Source organism: Nyctereutes procyonoides, unplaced genomic scaffold, assembly GCF_905146905.1.
Source record: "Nyctereutes procyonoides isolate TBG_1078 unplaced genomic scaffold, NYPRO_anot_genome, whole genome shotgun sequence".
NCBI lineage: Eukaryota > Metazoa > Chordata > Mammalia > Carnivora > Canidae > Nyctereutes > Nyctereutes procyonoides.
This window is the reverse complement of record NW_026575024.1, coordinates 20,910,418-20,929,055: the sequence shown is the minus strand read 5'-3', so window position 1 is coordinate 20,929,055 and position 18,638 is coordinate 20,910,418. Positions and strand designations below refer to the sequence as shown.

At 37.2% G+C, this 18,638-nt stretch overlaps 1 protein-coding gene across 5 annotated transcripts in view; it reads left to right on the top strand.

Annotated features, from left to right (window-relative positions):
- The window catches only part of RALGAPB (Ral GTPase activating protein non-catalytic subunit beta), an 83,421-nt gene that overhangs the window by 19,779 nt on the left and 45,004 nt on the right, over nucleotides 1-18,638 (top strand). For all 5 annotated transcript variants that reach the window (XM_055346338.1, XM_055346314.1, XM_055346323.1 and 2 more), the window contains 10 exons: nucleotides 1,834-1,997; nucleotides 3,620-3,806; nucleotides 6,515-6,646; nucleotides 7,666-7,844; nucleotides 8,888-9,036; nucleotides 9,170-9,386; nucleotides 12,868-13,069; nucleotides 15,894-16,061; nucleotides 16,612-16,726; nucleotides 17,108-17,255. In XM_055346338.1, the coding sequence (XP_055202313.1) occupies nucleotides 1,834-1,997; nucleotides 3,620-3,806; nucleotides 6,515-6,646; nucleotides 7,666-7,844; nucleotides 8,888-9,036; nucleotides 9,170-9,386; nucleotides 12,868-13,069; nucleotides 15,894-16,061; nucleotides 16,612-16,726; nucleotides 17,108-17,255 (1,661 nt within the window). The remainder of the gene's footprint in view (nucleotides 1-1,833; nucleotides 1,998-3,619; nucleotides 3,807-6,514; nucleotides 6,647-7,665; nucleotides 7,845-8,887; nucleotides 9,037-9,169; nucleotides 9,387-12,867; nucleotides 13,070-15,893; nucleotides 16,062-16,611; nucleotides 16,727-17,107; nucleotides 17,256-18,638) is intronic.

Genomic DNA, 18,638 nt, shown 5'->3' with positions numbered 1-18,638 from the left:
GCAAAATCTCTGGTGTTTAGACCTTTCTGTTTATTTCTTAGTAAAGATGACCTTATTTCTCTTACCTTTAGAAATTGGACACTGCTCCTGAATTAGGCCTTCTTAGTGAGGCTACAGTTACCTATAGAATAGAAGTTTCCTTTTGTACCAGTGGGCAGCCGTAGGTTACTACCTTGAAGTGTTATCTTTGCTCGCTAGTTTGGAAGAGTGTCAGCCCCAGAGCTATTCTTATTACTTATTCTGGACTTTTTGAATGGCTAGATGAGATTTGGGGCTATTACATAGTTTTGCACTGTTCTTCAGATAACCAGAGCAATAGACACAAACTTGAGCCTCATGGCTTCACAAGAACTGGATTTACCTCCATCTGAACACGGGACATCTCCCTGCTCTTTGTGGGGGTCTTGGTCTTTCCTAGGTACATGTCTCATTTCACTCTAGGTAGGACTTCTTTAGGAAAAACTTAGTAGTATCATTTGTTTGCAACTTCACGGTAAGTGTCTGGTTGTCTGGGCCATGGCCCAGAATCTGAGACTCTTCTATCCTCAGGTTGGGGTGAGAACCCTAAGGTCATTCACTTCATTTTCTGGATTTCTTGAAGAAGCTCTGTTTTATCAGTTTTTTGTGACATGAGTCATAATATAGAAACTAGTCCTCAAGATTTATTTCAGTAATATTAGTTACTTATCTTGGGTTTCACATAGGAGGTCTGGAGGCCAATTCACCACTCAGTTATGCAGTGAGTTTCCTACTGTTCTCAAAATTCTCAGGTGGTCCAGCCCGGGTAGCTTAGCGGTTTAGCGCCGCCTTCGGCCCAGGGAGCGATCCTGGAGTCCCAGGATCGAGTTCCACATCGGGCTCCCTGCATGGAACCTGCTTCTCCCTCTGCTTGTGTCTCTGCCTCTCTCTCTATCTCTCATAATTGAATAAATTAAAAAAAATTTTTTTTAATTAAAAAAAAAAAAAGGAGCAGCCCGAGTGGCTTAGTGTTTTGGTGCTGCCTTCAGCCCAGGGCCTGATCCTAGAGACCCGGGATCGAGTCCCACATTGGGGTCCCTGCATGGAGCCTGCTTCTCCCTCTGCCTGTGTCTCTGCCTCTCTCTTTCTGTGTCTCTCATGAATAAATAAATAAATAAAATCTTTAAAAAAAAATCTCAGATGGTCCACTTTGGAGAGTAGGGATAAGGGGCTGTGGCTTGGACCTCTGTCTTCAACTCTAGCCCCAATACTTTGATCTATTTTATTCTCTTGAGAAAAAAATGGTTCTGTGGAGACCACAGTGGCAGGTGCTCATTTGGGAGGCATTTGCCTCTGTACGTCATCAGTTTTAGGGACCTGTGAGGATATTCCATTGGATCTGTAGGCTCTTCTTTAGTAGACATTAGTGTCAAAGGGACTGTGAGCACTATGAATTCACAATCTGAATTCTCGTGAATGTGTGTTTAAAAAATTTTAAAAAGAATGCAAAGACCATTCTGTTTCAATGTGAGCAACAGAAGTGGCTATGGGTATTTACTCATTCACTCAGCAGAAAACAGTGTGCCTGCTATGTGTAAAGCACGTTTTAGACTCAGAAAATCCAGAGGTGAAGCTTACATTCCATTATTCCTGCCTGTCCCCAATAGCTTTTCAAGCTCTCAGAGGAGTGTTAGGTTGGGATCCCAGAGTGCCAAACTGTATGGTGGCGAAATAGCTTTGAACTAAAGAGGGTGTACCTTGTCCTGTCTTCTGATGCTCTTAGGGAGCATTGCTTTCTGTGTCCATAAGTTGCCTGTCCTTGAGCCTTTGCTTTCTCTCCTCAAGGCTTGTCAGTGATATGTCTGTCTTCTTCAGACAGGAACAGGGCTCCAGTCAGATCCGACTATGCTTACAGGTCCTGAGAGCCATTCAGAAACTAGCCCGTGAGTCATCCATCATGGCACGAGAAACGTGGGAAGTCTTACTATTGTTTCTTCTGCAGATTAATGACATACTTCTAGCTCCGCCAACTGTTCAAGGTCTGTTTATGTTTTTTCTAATTTATATCTGAGCTCTGGATACAGTTCACTTTAAACTGAATGAATAATAGACTCAGTGGGGATTTACAATTTGGCATGACATTTGACAAACCAGAGTTAACGGTTCTTAGAATAGAAGCCCTCATAGGCACAATACAAGATTATTTTACCTTCACTGATGATTTTGCTACTGTAAGGAGAGACTCAGTGCATTAATGCATATTTGATAAGGATAGGAACAGTAGGTTGTTTAGTTTATAGGATAGAGCCTATATAAGAAACAGTTAACTGAAGTAGAACCTGTCAGTATTGTACCTGATTACAAAGTAGTTATCAAAGTAGATGCTGAAAACTTGACAGCTACAGAACGTATTTTGTTCAGCAGATGAAACCTATAAGGTCTTTAAGGGTTCTATTTGGAAGTATGACAATATGCCATTTATTACCTTGTCATTAAGAAGCCTCCAGTTGTATGCCTTCAGATTGTATTTTAGAAACCCTTCTGTGTATTTTATAGCACAGTGTACAGAGGCTGAAAGTTGATATTCTAGTTCTAGGTTCCCTTGTTGCCTATTCATCTGTGTAGTCTCTTTGCTAGTGGACATGCAAGTGTGCTGGTGATCTCACACTATTGGAGTGTCCAGGAAAGGATCTAAAGGAAATCACAGAATTCCACTGTTGAAAGTGACTCCATAGTAGGAATACCTTTTCAGTTACTGACAATAGTAGCCAGTCATTGACTCATTAGCTCTTTGGTACATAGTCTCCATGCCAGGGATCTCAACAACTCAAAGGAAGTAATTTTTCCCTTTCTGGGGCCCAGTATTGTTGAAACTTCAGTTTTGCTTATTTGAAATATGCATCCTTAAAACTTTTCCTACTAATCCCAAGTTTGCCTTGTGGAGCTATGCAGAGTACAGACCACTGCTTCTCTCCCTAGTTCAGGGCTCAGAGCAGAGGAACAAGTTTGTTTTTCGTGAATGAGGCTCCGTCCTGCACAGCACTCATCCTCTTGCTCCTTTCTTTGTCTCCCTTTCCCCTGAAGGGCAGCTTTCAAATACCTGAAAGTTTTACAATGGAGTTTGAAGGTAGAAAGACCTGTATATTTATTTGCTGTGATTCCTTCACTTACTATGTAAACTGGGACGAGTTACTTAAATTTTCTCATCTGAGTTTTTTCTTCTTCAAAATGGGTTTAATTAATAATTGGTAGAAGATATAAAGACCTGTCTTGCAGAATTAATGTGAAGAATATGTGAGGTCATGTACATAAACCAGTCGGCACAGAAACTGACCCAGTAATCACACATCATAGACATTCGTCCTTCCCCTTTTCCTCTTCGTCTGTCCCACTTCCTGGAAGATAAAGAGTTTTGATAAGAACCAAGCAGGGTGACTTGAATACTTTTTAAATGGTAATTGGTTGATGTAGTCATGATTTTCTCCATAAGAGCTCCTAAGAATTATTTCTCATTCTTACTTATTAAATGGCTACTTGAAAGTCAGAATTTAACATTGTAGTTACTTTGATTTTTTTTTTTTACCATTTATCCCAAATCAGTGAAGTAAAGATTTTTCTTTAAAAATAAGTATATCAAAGATGTTTTCTTTTTGTTGGTAAGGTGGCATTGCTGAGAATCTAGCAGAGAAGTTGATTGGTGTTCTCTTTGAGGTTTGGTTACTAGCTTGTACTCGGTGCTTTCCAACACCTCCTTATTGGAAAACCGCCAAGGAGATGGTAGCAAACTGGAGGCACCACCCGGCAGTGGTGGAGCAGTGGAGCAAGGTCACCTGTGCCCTCACTTCAAGGTATGTTACCGTCATCCACTTACCTTCCTTCATCCACCCAGCTTAAGGCACCTTTCCCCTAGTTCTGTGTCTTTCTGGGATTTGTGGAATATGTTGTAAAAAGCCCGTATCCTGTGTCTGTTATTACTTGTATTTTAGTGACAGAATCGAGCCACGTTTTAAAAATAGATGCAGCAATTTGGCTACTGCCTGGCATATTTAAAACCTTTCAGATTAAGCAAGTATGGAGAAGCAAATACATTCTGTACCCTGCCTCCCTTGCCAAAATCCCATTCTTAATCTGATTACTAAAATATTCATGATTATTATGTTAAAGAAACCATAGAAAGGTATAAAAGAAAAAAGTTATTAGAAATTGTATTATATATGTTTATACATAACTTTACAGAAATGAGACCGTACTATAACATGCTATATTATAACCAAAATAGGTAGTTTGTTATGATAATTTTACCTTTTTTACCGTTTATATGTAGTACCATGACTATTCTATGAGTAAACTTCAGGTTTTATTATTTTTCAAACTCATTTTTTTCATTTCAACTCTACATATTTTAATATGTAACTCTAAAAGATGTGGATTCTTTTTAAGTGTAATCACAGTACTGTTATCATACTAAAAATCTTGAGTCTTTTTTTTTTTTTTAACAGTTCTTTAATATCAGCCATTCGATATTTAAATTTTCTTTTCTTTTTGGGCAGCCCGGGTGGCTCAGCGGTTTAGTGCCGCCTTCAGCCCAGGGCATGATCCTGGAGACCCGGGATGGAGTCCCACGTCAGGCTCCCTGCATGGAGCCTGCTTCTCCCTCTGCCTGTGTCTCTTATGAATAAATGAATGAATGAATGAATAAATAAATAAATCTTAAAAGAATTTTCTTTTCTTTTTTTATGGTTGATTCCATTGAATAAAAACAAGCAGGGTTCACATATTGCATTTAGTTGACATGTTTCTTAAGCCTATCTTAAGCCATAGGTTCCTACTCTCTTTTTTTTCTTAAAGATTTTATTTATTTATGAGCGATACAGAGAGAGAGGAAGATGAGATACATAGGCAGAGAGAGAAGCAGGCTCCTTGAAGGAAGCTTGATGTGGGACTCGATCCCCGGACCTCAGGATCATGCCCTGAGCCGAAGGCAGACGTTCAACCGCTGAGCCACCCAGGCGTCCCTCTTAATTTTATTTCTTTACAGTAAAGTTTTTGTTGTTGAAGAAACTGAGATGTTTGTCTTAGAGTGTTTCCACTCTGAATTTTTCTCATTATGTCCTAATTGTGTTAATATATTTCTCTGTCCTCTGTATTTCCTGTCAGCTGGCAGTTATATCTAGGGACTTGATGTGATGTAGGGGGGAAGGCAGTGTGGAGGTGGGGACAAATAATTTATAGGTAGCATTATGTATCAGAAAGTAGACTGGTCTTTTTCTGAGTTAGTAAAATGTTTACGTTTATATCTTTAACATTATTTAAAGTAAAAGATGGAGGTTTTGGAATATTCTGTTGATTCTGGTATATCTTAGTGAATGTCAAAATTAGAAAATAATACTTCTTTTTATCTTATAAAAGCAATACATAGAAAATAGAAAATTTGGATGACATAGGGAAAAATATCCATTACTTATAACCAATGTTAACGTTTTAATGTATTTTTTCCATTTCTCTTTATTACAAAAATTGAGATTATTTTATAGAGTATTATTTTTAATTTTGATGCGTCCCATTAATTACATGTGCCTTTTCCATTCTTAAATAAATCTCAAGATCATATTTTTAATGGCTTTGTAGTTTTTCATTATATAAGTGGCATTATAATTTAATAATTTCTTTATTGTTTAGATATTCATGTTGTTCCCAGTATTTTACTTTAAATATATTGTTGATATGAATACTTTATACATAGTTTGTGTGTGTATTCTGGTTATTTCATTAAAATATAATTTCTAGATAAAAGATAATTGAGTCAAAGGAACTTTGAACAGTTTAAATACATTTGGAGTAGTACTACTAAATTAAGTAATTAAATTGTTGAATTACTTTTAAGGTACACCATAAATTCTGAACTTCATGCAAGTTATATAGCAGTTGTTATTATGGATAAATTACAGCTAAGTTGTATTGAAGGAGTTTGCAGTGGGATGACTCTTAAAAATAACTTAAATATCAATTCATATTATAATTAAATAATGGTAGAAACATAAAGCTGCATATATGATTATACAATTTACTATATATGTTATTTGCAGTTATTTATAAATAAAATTTTAAAATAACATAATTTTATAATTTGTAATTTTGTTATGAAATCATTATAAAATTATAGTTTATATATTATATATTAATAAAGCTATTATATAAAATAAGAATGTAATATATATATTTAATGTGTAATATATATGTAGTTTTATAATTTATGATACATTCATAATATAAATTGTATAACTTAAATTACAAAGATATATAACTAAGGTACAATTAATAATTTTTAAAATAAACACATTATTCAAATGTTTAAAGGTTTTTTAAATCTTACAAAACTAGAAATCCCATTTTTGTCTCTTATCAATGAGGGTTTTCATTTATCTTCTTTGAGGTATCATACACATGTCATCTATTTCCTTTTGTATTTCTATTTTAATGCTTAATACATATTTTAATATATTTTTCATTCTGTTAAGAAATGAACTTGGTGGTTTGCATATTTTTTGTATTCTAGATTGCTACGCTTTACATATGGTCCTTCATTTCCTCCATTTAAAGTTCCTGATGAAGATGCCAGTCTGATCCCTCCTGAAATGGATAATGAGTGTGTAGCACAGACATGGTTTCGCTTTTTACATATGTTAAGGTACTATTATTTAGTATTGTGTATGCTCTTTACTCCTATCTTAGGGCAGGAACCGTACTGTAACTTCTGTGTTGGTGCTCAGTGTGTGGCTGCTAAGTACAGCCCTCAGATGGAGCCACATTGGACAGTAGTCACATCTACATCATGTGCCTCTTGCTCTCTTGCTCCCAGCAGACTCAGGCTACCCTTAGCTGCGTTTGGTCTACACTCTAGAAGCTTGTCCCCTGTGTTATATGTAACATTTGTTCTCTTGCCTACTGTTACATCCTGGATGATATCTCTCTCAGGACTCTGTTGCATTCTGTGGGACAGGAGAGTGCCTTGCTTCTCTATGTGACCAACACTGTCTGGTCCATCTGGCCAGGAGGGCCTCTCCTCTAGTGGCCTTGTTTAAAATGTCGCTGAGGGTGATACAATAAAATTACACAGAGGGATAACTTGCTGCTTCCTGGTCTCTCCTTATAGTAATTCTATTCAGTTCAGTTTTATTGCTGCTTGTTTTCTCTGTACTAGCTACATCCTTGTGTCCTATGGGACTTTTGTTCTGTTGCATACTGCCTTAATTCTTAAACCATTTCCTCTCCATATCCTCTCATTCTGGTTTGACTAGTCTCATTTTTCTGTTTGTGTATTAATGATTCTAAATTACCCTTTTTATAAGTTAGGGATATTAACTATTTTTTTTTCCAGGTTGTAGTTTTTGTTTTTCATCTATTAGTGATTTCAGTTTTTTTAAATGTCTTTTTCAATGATCATTTTCTGTTTCCTTTAAAATTAGAAAAGTCTTGGGGATCCCGGGGTGGCTCAGCGGTTTAGCGCCAGCCTTCGACCCAGGACATGATCCTGGACTCCTGGGATCGAGTCCCACGTCGGGCTCCCTGCATGGAGCCTGCTTCTCCCTCTGCCTGTGTCTCTGCCTCTCTCTCTTTCTGTTTCTCATGAATAAATAAATAAAATCTAAAAAAAAAAAAAATAGAAAGTCTTTCTGTGTAATTAATTCTTTTTTCCTTTTTTGATAGTAATCCCGTGGATTTGAGTAACCCGGCCATTATAAGCTCTACTCCCAAATTTCAGGAACAGTTCTTAAATGTGAGCGGAATGCCACAAGAATTGAATCAGTATCCCTGCCTTAAACATCTGCCTCAAATATTTTTTCGTGCCATGCGTGGAATCAGCTGTCTAGTGGATGCATTCTTAGGTGAATTTTGTGTATGTTTCTAAATGTTTGGAGACCTACATGTAGATAACTCTAGAGTATGGATTTAGAAACATTATGGAAAGCCCAAAGAAAAAGATGAACAGCTTTGGTTGCAAATGACAAAGTAGGAAAAATTATTTGCAACAAATGTAATAGCTAGAACGCTTCCATTATCTTTATATAAATAGATCAAACAATGCTAAGAAAAAGAATAAGACTTGGTAGATAAATGGACAAAGGATATGAATAAGTGATTTGCAGAAGGGAAAAGTTCATTCTCCGTAGTAATCCAAGAAAATACAGATTAATATACGTTAGGTATGTGTCCCTGGGAATAAAATTACACCTTTTGTGAACCATTATTTTAAACCATTTTTCACATTTTAGGAATATGAAAAGTCAATATTTTTAACCTGAAAGGCAATGATATTTTATATCTTTTTTTTAAAAACATGTGCACTTGTTAATACATTACATAGGTAGTATATTATTTTAAATTAAGTTTGACTGCCACATAACAATAAAAAATACCAATGGTTTAAGCAAGATAATTATTTTCACATATGATAAGGGCAGGGCTAGGCAGTATAGGGCTGCTATTGCTGTTCCATCATTGTGAGGGACCCAAGGCTCTTCCATCTCTTGGCTCTCCATCCTTTGTGTACTCTCTCATGGGCCATGATGGTTAAATGAGTGTCAATCCTCCTTTTCAGGAATTAGGAAAGGAGGAGAGTCTATACTTGATTGGTCCTTTTAAGAAGATTTCCTGGAAGACCCACCCCACAATCATCTACTTCTTTATGGTCAGAACATGGCCACATCTATCTGTAAGGGAAGCTTGAAAATGTAGTTATTTTGGGTAGCCATGACCAGCTAAAATTTGTGTTCAGTAACTTAGGAAGAAAGAGTGAATGGATACTGGGTGGCAGCTAGCAGTGTCTGCTGTAGTCTGTCCTGAGCCATCACTGGTGTTGCTTGAGGAAGATTTTCTGACCATGTGTTTGAAACTATGAAGAATAACTCCATTTGTCTTTTTCTTAAAGGCATTTCTAGACCCCGATCAGACAGTGCTCCTCCAACACCCGTGAATAGATTAAGTATGCCTCAAAGCACTGCTGTCAATACCACCCCACCACATAACCGGAGGCACCGGGCTGTTACTGTGAATAAGGCCACCATGAAGACAAGCACAGTAAGTAAGAGTTTTCATCTCCATTATTATGCTGTATAAAGTTGCCTTTTTAATCTGCCACCTTTTAAAGAAAGTCTTTCTTTTTCCTCAAACTTTTCTTGAGTGTGGATTTATTCTTGTACTCCTCCAACAGGTTAGTACTGCTCATGCCTCGAAAGTTCAGCACCAGACATCCTCCACCTCTCCTCTGTCAAGTCCCAATCAGACTAGTTCTGAACCCCGGCCACTGCCTGCCCCTCGGAGACCAAAGGTTAACAGCATCTTGAATCTCTTTGGATCATGGTTATTTGATGCAGCATTTGTTCACTGTAAACTTCATAATGGGATAAACAGAGACAGCAGCATGACTGGTAAATATTGCTCAAGAAATATGTTATCACTTTTTTCTTTTCTTTTTTTTTCTTTTTAATTTTTCCTACCTGCAAGATTAATATGTATCTTAAAAAGCTTTCTGTCTCTGACCAAGCAGTGTCTTGTGTTTAACCCCTTCCAGCTACAGTAACAGATTTTTGAAAGTTTTCCTACCTGTCCTTTTTATGTCTGTCTATGAGGTTTGGCTTTTGTCTGTTTTTATTAGGCACACTTTAGGTCAGCCACTTTTTGTTGAATCAAATTGCTTTTCTTAGGTGGCCTGGAAGTTCCCTTCATGTCAGCCAGGATGATAATATTGATAGAAAGAATTAAATAAAGATTTTGACCAGAAATTTATTCACAAGAAGTGTTTTCTTAGATTCTGACAGCCATTCACTTATTAGTACATAAAAAAATTAGAAAATTTCTGCCTCATGAAAAACTCTTATTCTCAGGTTTTAGTCTAGAGAACTTTATTTCAGGGCACACTTTAAAAAATACCATTTGCTCTGGAACTATATAAGAGTGGGTGGAGAATTAATAACTCCATCCTGATATCTTCATTTTGATTTTATTACAGAAACGACCCTTTCTAAATCTGATTTATTTTTGTCATCTCACTGTTGTACTTGGAAGTAGTAGCATACTGTGCAGGATGGGAGTCTAGGGTAGTGCAGAATATACTGGATATTTATGACATGTCTTATAGAGAATAATAATCATGGCTAGCATTTATTGAGCTGCAATGACTATGCCCAGGCACTGTGTTATATGCACTAATGAGTGTATTGGTTGTTTGATAAGAAAGCACTTTTCTGATTGGGGTTAGAAGTAGGTTGAGAGAAAAGGATGCCTAATTGCATTAGTTCATGCATCTCTAGGGAGAATATTAGTTCCAAGAATTAAAACTAACATGGTGACCATAAAGGTCTCTGTTTTCTCTCAGAAATGCATTCTTAGCAATTATGAATCATCTCAGAATTAAGGTCTATATGAGCATTATACATGTATAATCATTTTGGATGTTCTTAAATTTTTAAAATAATTTAAAAAGTCGTGAATATGAAGATATTTTGGGGACTATAATTCAAGATTGCATGTTTGAGTTTACAGATTCCTTTGTTTTCTTCAAATTCAGACACTTTATATTCTTCCATTTCCATATTTTATTTAAAAGTTTGAAATTTGTGCTTCTGTATGGATAAGTAAATGTACTTATGGCTAATGAAAACTTCTAGAAAACCATTTTTTGGCTTATATTTTCTTATGTTCATGTACCCTTATATTTTGAGTTTTCTAAACCATGTTTATATTTGTTAATTTGTATTGTATTTTCTAGAATGAATCAGTCATGTTTTTTATTTTTATTAAGGTGTAATTTTTGTAGTATAACTTTTGGGCATCAAGCTGTTGACACTAAAATCCCTGAATCCAGAATGTCTCAATCTCCTGCCTCCTTGGTGGGCTTGCTTAAGGGGAATATACAAATCTTCTCATTCTCTAGGGAGTTTGTAACAGCTTTACTCACCCTCTTGTGCCAAAAGATAGAAACCAGAACTTAGATATGTGGTAAACCAATTCTTACTTTAACCCTGAACATTTTCCTTGGTGCGGAAAAGATAGAAGGTCCTCTTGCCCCTGTTGTGTTTGGAGATGAGAAAGGCTGTTACATTACCCAGGAGACAGGAGTGTCCTGGTATTTCACTGGGTTTGGGTGCTCTTGAGAGCTGGTCTTGAAGCCGCAGGGTGGGGGAGGGGGAGGGAGCGGAGGGACGGGGAATGAACACTGTTAGTCGGTTCTCTAAGTACTGGCTGCCATCAAGGAATTCTGCCCTGCAGTTCACCTCTAACTGTAAGGTCTTTGATTCTATCAACTGGTTAGCTCAAGACTGATGCGACATTACACTGTAGTTTGCAAAAGTGGTATTGAGCTGGGAAGGGTTAATGAACTAAATTTTAATGCACGTTATCAGCAGTTCAAAACCTCAATTCTTTGTAGCTGTGTAATTTTCTTCGTTCATTGTTTTGCATGATACAAAAATCATAATTTTGGATCTGAATGCACAATTTCCTGTTTTTGAACTAGCTTGTGGTATCATAAAGCTTTTAATCTAACTTTTAAAAAGCTAAAAAGCTTCTTAACTTATTGTAAAATTTCACCATCTTTAAAGTATTTTATAATTACTGCTGTCCTTTGATTTGTTTCCATTTATTTCTATTATCTTGCAGCATCTTTTATCCAAATTCTTCTTTCTTATAAATCTTGTAAGTAGGAACCAGAAGCTTCTCCTTAATTGCAGTCATGTTTTTATTTTTTTCATAATTCCATTAAAAAATTTGATTGTCATTGTCTCTTGTAGTTTTTGCACTTGGGAAGAAAAATACTTTTCTGTGTTTTGAATGGGGAAGATTGTTGGCAAAAGCAAATTAATCTGCCTGAATCAGTCCCATTATTTCTGTACACTAGTCTGGTCATGTCATGAATTCCAGGACTTTGCACTAACTGTGTTTTGGCTTTTTTTTTTTTTTTTTAAGCTTTAAGCTTATTTTTCTACAGATTTAGTGTTTGATTTGTATGCATTCTGCATGTAGTGTTTTTTCAAATGTATTATTGCTGGATAGCTTATTCAGGACTAAAAATGGCTCATGGGAAGTTGCATAAAGATTTATGCTTGACTCTGCATTCTATTAAAACTATTACAAAATAATTTAAACATTTCATGTAGAGCGATAAAAGATTTCAGAGTGATTTTCAATACACTATGAAATCTTTTGTTAAAAATAAAAGCAACTTTCAAAGGGCTTCTGTTTCAGTGACAACGAATGACCATGATAATCTTTCCTACCAATCCAATTTTCTGATTTATCAACCTCAAGTTAGCTGCTGTCTGTGGTTGTTAAAATTCATTCTCATTTTGCTTGGTTGGGCGATTCTTTGGTGTGTGTTTTGGAGTTGGGTGGGTGGTGGGAATGCTCTCTCTTCCTCCCTACCCATTTCTCATCCTTACTTTGCCCTTTCCCTAAAGTATACAAACTGGCATGGGCTTGCCCATTCAATTATGATGTCTGTCTGGGGTAATATGTAAATTGCAGTAGCTATTTTTCTTAATGTTTAAGCATCATTCTACAGGGGGAGGAAAAAGCAGAATAAATAATAGAAAAGCCAAATTCTTTGTTATATCTCTGTATGTGAATACAGATATATACAAATGTACTCTGCTGATCAAAAATTCAGTTGAAAAATGCTTCAAGTAGAATCTATTAAACTGATAATACCACTGTAAATTAATTGTTACTATTTTCAAAGAAGATTTCAGAGAGCCCCTTAAAAAAAACTAAGATATAGTTGCAAACAAAAGCATTATTGAATTCTATTTAAGTAACAATTTAATGACACCAACAATTGATCTTTGTGTCCAGGGTCCCATGAGCCTATTTGCATATTGACAAATATAATAAAACGTTCTTTTCTCTCCTCAGCCATTACAACACAAGCTAGCATGGAGTTTCGACGGAAAGGGTCACAAATGTCCACAGACACCATGGTTTCCAATCCTATGTTTGATGCAAGTGAATTTCCTGATAACTATGAAGCAGGAAGAGCTGAGGCTTGTGGGACACTGTGTAGGATTTTTTGTAGCAAGAAGACTGGAGAAGAGATTCTGCCAGCTTATTTATCCAGGTCTTAGAATTTTTTTTGTTTATTTTCCCATTTATATAGTTTTGATAGTGGCTTGGTAAGGCTGAATTGAAGTAAATTTGAAGTAAAATTTGAAGTAAAATTGAAGTAAATTTTGGTCTGTAGTACTTGCAAATGTCTGTTAAGTAACTGGAATTTTTGCTTGACATTCTTGCATTTTACCTGCCTTAGGATGTTTTTTTTTATTTTAGAAGTAGTATTTATTTCATCATATTTGACTTTTATTAACGATGGAGAGATTTGGAAGGAGCACACTAATGAAATATATGTATTAGCATAGTATTAGGCACTATAGATGATCCAGAAATATTATAGATGATCCAGAAATATTAGCTGTAAATCTGGCCTCTAAGGAGCTTATTTTCTCGAGTGAGCAAAGCCGTGTACACAGGTAACAATGATCCAGTAATAATAGGAAGTTGATAGGAGAGAGGTAGAAGTAAAGTGCTGCAGGCATTCAGAAGAAGAATAAGCAGTACACGCTTTCCCCAGGGGTTCAGGGAGGAGATACAGAGGATGGGATGATTGTCCTGGACTTAAAAAAAGATGAGTGGTGTTTAGCCTATGTTAGCAGATTGAGTAGGGTCTTCTGACTTCAACCATCTCTGTGTTTGTCTCTGCCAGCCATTCAGTTGCTTAGACCAGAAACTAGAAGTCATTTTAGACTCTTCTCTTTAGAGTCTTTGTTTTTAGATGGTGAACCAAGTCCTGCCTTTCTTCTACTTAACCCTCTTTCTAATCTTTCCACTCTCTCCTCATCATGACCCTTTAGACCTTGTCATTTTTTTCCTAAATTGACTTGTAGTGGCCTCCTATTTTTCTTGACTCTATTTTGCTTTCCTGAACTGATCATTCACAAAGCTGCTAAAGTGATCAAGAAGAGCATTCACGTGTCTGTTACCTGCTGGGTTCTTAGGAATGAGGATTAAAATGAATCAGAGGGGACCTAGTGCAGAATCCTAGAGGCCTGAGACAGAATGGTAGATGCAGGGAGCTAATCAGGGGTATCTTACTAGGTTCTTAACTTTAAGTAACAGGAAACTCCTCAGTGTGGTTTTAGCAAAATAGTAGTGAGTTATGAGAAATTATGCTATTTAATACATTCTAAGCTCAGGACATGCAGCAGGGCCTCACAAAGGGCAGGGACCAGGAATCAGAAAGTATTCAGGGAACAAAACAACTTTCCTCCTTTCTGTTTCTCTGTCTCCATGGTCTCCCAGAAGTGCTTTATTTTTCTCTTCTCCACAGATTTTTTTCTTATATTCAATATGCTTCTGAGTTCCCAAATTCCATGGCTTTGGTATGGATGGCCAGCAGGGAAGTTAGCATTTCTGAAGCCTAATTTCAGATTCCTGGGAAAGAGGATCTGATTAATCAAGTGTCTTCTGTTCTAGTCAGCTACAGCTGTGAGGGAGGGGTCACACGGAGTGCTGGAGCTCATCCCTTGTGGTGGGGGCATGGTCTCAAGAGGGAGGCTCTGGGCTGGTGATATACCCTGAACAGTACCAGTGGCAATAAGGGAGAAGGCTATGACCATGTGCTTTCTGTCTGGCCCATAAGACTGGATGGGTGGAAATATGAGCAACCGAAAGAGCAGATTTGTTAGAGGGCAAGTGATGAACTTAGTTGTGAAACTGTTGAATTTTAGATGCATGGGATATGAATCAACAAATCTTTATTAATTTCCTACTGTGTGCAGACAGTGTGTATAGGAAGTACTAGAGTAATCAGTACATGTTATCAATAATCAATAATTAGACATGCCCTGCCTTCAGGTATCCAACACACTTTTGGCTAACAGATCTGTGGGGCTCAGTTGGGACGCATGGGCTAGAGATTCATTTGATTATATTCAGTGGCTTAAAACCAGGTTAGCATGAGAGAGAGCTTAGAGGGTGGAGCGTGACAGCCTGATGGACACCAGTATAGGAGGCAGGAGGAGTAAGAGGGTCTGTTATGGGAAATAACTTCAGGGGTCACAGAAGGAAAAGAAGAGAAGAAGGGAGTAATTAAAGGGTTGAATACTTTAAAAAGGCAGATTAAGTTAAGACTTAGACATGTCGTCTGGATTTAGCAATTGAGAGGCCGTTGGTTATTTGCTGACATGGTTTCAACTGATTTGTAGAAAGAGAGGCTAGATTGCAGTGTGCCGAATAGCGACCAGGAGGTGAGGGAGTTCTTTCCGAAGAGGTTTGTGGAGAAAAGTGCCTCACAGTAGTAGAAGAATTCACAGATATAGTTGCTTTTGAATGATGGAAGATTGAATACTTAGTTGATTGGGGGTTAGGAAAGGAGGCTAAAAGAAGGTAAGCTTACGAATATCCCTAAATGACTCACCTCCATGTGGTGGTGAATGCAGGGTTGAATGAGGTTTCTTTCTTTAATTGATGGAGAAGGGGAAAAAGACATAATACACACTTTTTTTTTTTCCTTCAGGAATTGGGAAATGTTGCAAAATTTTACTAATATGGAATTTAGTTCACTAATTCCTCTAGTTTACTGATAATTTCTGCAGCCAGCCATTTGTCTTGTTTTGGTGGTTTCATTTGCAGGCACCTATAACTGAGTTGCAAGGCTTAGCACTTGAAGGAGGTCTAATAGATGTGAATCTTTTTCTCTCTTCATTAGGAAAAATTATTGGTTCGTAGTATATTTGCTTTTGAATTATTCTAACTCCAGTAATACCTTTTAAAGGAAAGAAGTAGTGAAGAGTGGAAATAGACTTTCAGATTACTGTAGAAAATATTAATAATTATGAAAACAATTGATCAGCAGTTTATTTAAAATTTTTTTCTTGCTTTCCTAGATTTTACATGCTTTTAATTCAAGGTTTGCAGATAAATGATTATGTGTGCCATCCTGTCTTGGCCAGCGTTATTCTAAACTCCCCTCCTTTGTTCTGCTGTGACTTGAAAGGGATTGATGTTGTGGTTCCTTACTTTATTTCAGCTCTTGAAACCATTTTGCCTGACAGGTAAGCTCTCACTCTGTACTAGCATATCACTTGTTGGGTTTGGCCTGGTCTGTTTTGGTGCTTCCTTCCCAGTTTCCTAATTTATCTGTGTGGTTGTCTTTATAGCCCAAGGGAACTCAGGTCACGTTACGTGAGCATAGAGCATCCAGATACATCTAACCCCTGATTTTATTTAGTTCTAATTTGTCCATGGGCATGTTGAATCCTTTTTGGACTGGTCTAAAGGGCTAAGAGCAACCCCAGCCCAGAGGTCCTACTTTTATAGAGTAGATCGTGCACGTAGAATCAATCAATCAGATTCTAGTTTAATTCTGTAATAGTTTAATGTAGAAATTCACACACATAGACACACACACACCCTAGAGAATATAAACTCAGTGGAAAGTAGTTACTGCATTCTTTATGAAACCAAACCCAGTGCTTATATTGTGAAAAATTGACATAATGTGTATTTGGCAAAAAGCTAAAAACATACTTTGGTTTGGAAATACCAATAGCTATTTCTTTCTTTCTTTCTTTTTCTTTTTCCTTTTTTTTTTTTTTTTGGCAGAGAACTCTCAAAATTCAAAAGCTATGTAAATCCAACAGAATTGAGAAGATCTTCCATTAATATCCTCCTTTCTTTATTGCCCCTCCCTCATCATTTTGGCACAGTCAGATCTGAGGTAATGTTTTACTAAAGTTCTTCATATTCTATATTCTGTTCTGTGTGCTTATTCAAGTCAAATTATATTTTAAAGATGGAACATGAGCTTTTTAAAAACTTTTTTTCAGATTATTTCAGTCAAATCAACAAAGTTGATTTGTTGTGGTATTTATTCTGTCAGCCAGCCAGTATGCCTTGGTCTGCCATTTCAAGTGGCGATAACTAGTGACAGCTAATTAACATGTATTGTGTGAGTTAGTGCAAGACTTAGCACAGTGGCTAATAGTAGACAGATTGAAAGCCTCACTTGTTAGCCTGGTCTCTTTGTCCAGTGTAACAGTTTCCACATGGGCATAGTGCACCACAACAGTTGATGTTGAATATTATGTTTCTTCCATAGGTGGTCCTGGAAGGGAAGTTTAGTAATGATGACAGCTCTTCATATGATAAACCAATAACTTTTTTGTCCCTGAAGTTGAGACTTGTGAATATACTAATAGGTGCCTTGCAAACGGAAACGGACCCCAACAACACTCAAATGATACTAGGTTTGTGTTCATATTTTCTTGTAGGTGAACCGATATACTGTTGACCCCAGGCGTGCTTGGAAGGCAGGGTCATTGTTGGAGCCCGAGTCTAATATAGCTCTACTTAACCAGAGGCAGAATTTGTTTGCTTTTATATGCGAAAAAGTTTAAAAAGGTTAGATGAGGGAAGGGGAAAGTGTTACAGTTGTCTTAGGGGGTCATTTTTGCTTAGTCTTATTTGTGTTATTTTTCTCTTTCCTCACTCCTCCTCTCTCCATCTCCCCTTTTACTCTCCCCGTCTCCTCTTTCCTTCCCTCCTGTATATCTGCATTCTCCTCTGCCTCCTGCCTGTTATGTCCATGGGGAACATTCTTGAGATGGGTGTAATTCTGGAAGCCATATCAGAACCCTGCCAGGAGGAAACTGAGGAGTAGCTGCTGCTGTGCTTCCTTCCTCTTTCCTTCATGTTCTCTGTTGGTTTCCTGATGATACTGATTCTCTTAAATCACTCTTAAATGACTCTTTATCATTGTGGCCATTGCCATATTTCAGGCTTCCATGATTTTTCAGCTTGATTACTACAACTGTCTCTTTCTGTACTTAATGGCTTTTCATCAAAGCCAGGACATGGTCCTAGGTACAGGTGCTCTGAGGAGAGCACTAAAGAACTGAGTGGCATGGCTTTCATCCTGGAGCAAGTCTTACTGAAGAAATTAGTATATCCTCCAAAAGTATCAGATAATGACAGAGGGTAGGGCCGATTGCTTATCTTGTTCAGTGTCTTCAGTGTTGAGAGAAGAAACCAAATGAGCAAGGAAGAATTCATAGGGAGAAGTGAAAGTTAAATTTGATATTGTAGGGCAGAATTTGAATAGGCAAAAAGGAGGCTAGGATTTCATTTCAGGAGAGGAAGTGTCATGGCCAAAGAATTGGTGATGGCAGGAGTAGTTGGAATGAGTGTTCAGGAAGTATAGTATGGTCTTCAGTGAGAAGGTGGAGTAAGTGGGGAAGAATAAATCCTTTCATTCTATAAGAGTTGAAAGAACAGAGGCTAAACCTTGCTATGAGAGAACCTCCAAGTTGTAATGTTTTAGGTCATTCAAATAATGTATCACTTGAAATCAGATAATTTTCTACAAAGTTGTTACTTAGTTTTGCCTCACCTTTGTTCTGAAGAGTTCCCTATGTGCATTTCAAGGAATAGTCAATTATCAGTTTGCCAAAGCTGTGTCTGTCCTGTCCTTACCCATTGTGGACAAGAGTACTCCTGCCCTGAGATGAGAAGCAGTATAGCTAGGCTCACGGTCTTATATCTGTTCTAGTCTTTCTAGGGTTGTAAGTTCCTTGATAGTAAATATGTGCAGCTCACCTTCAGAATATGCAGCCAGGGGTAGCCCTGAACCA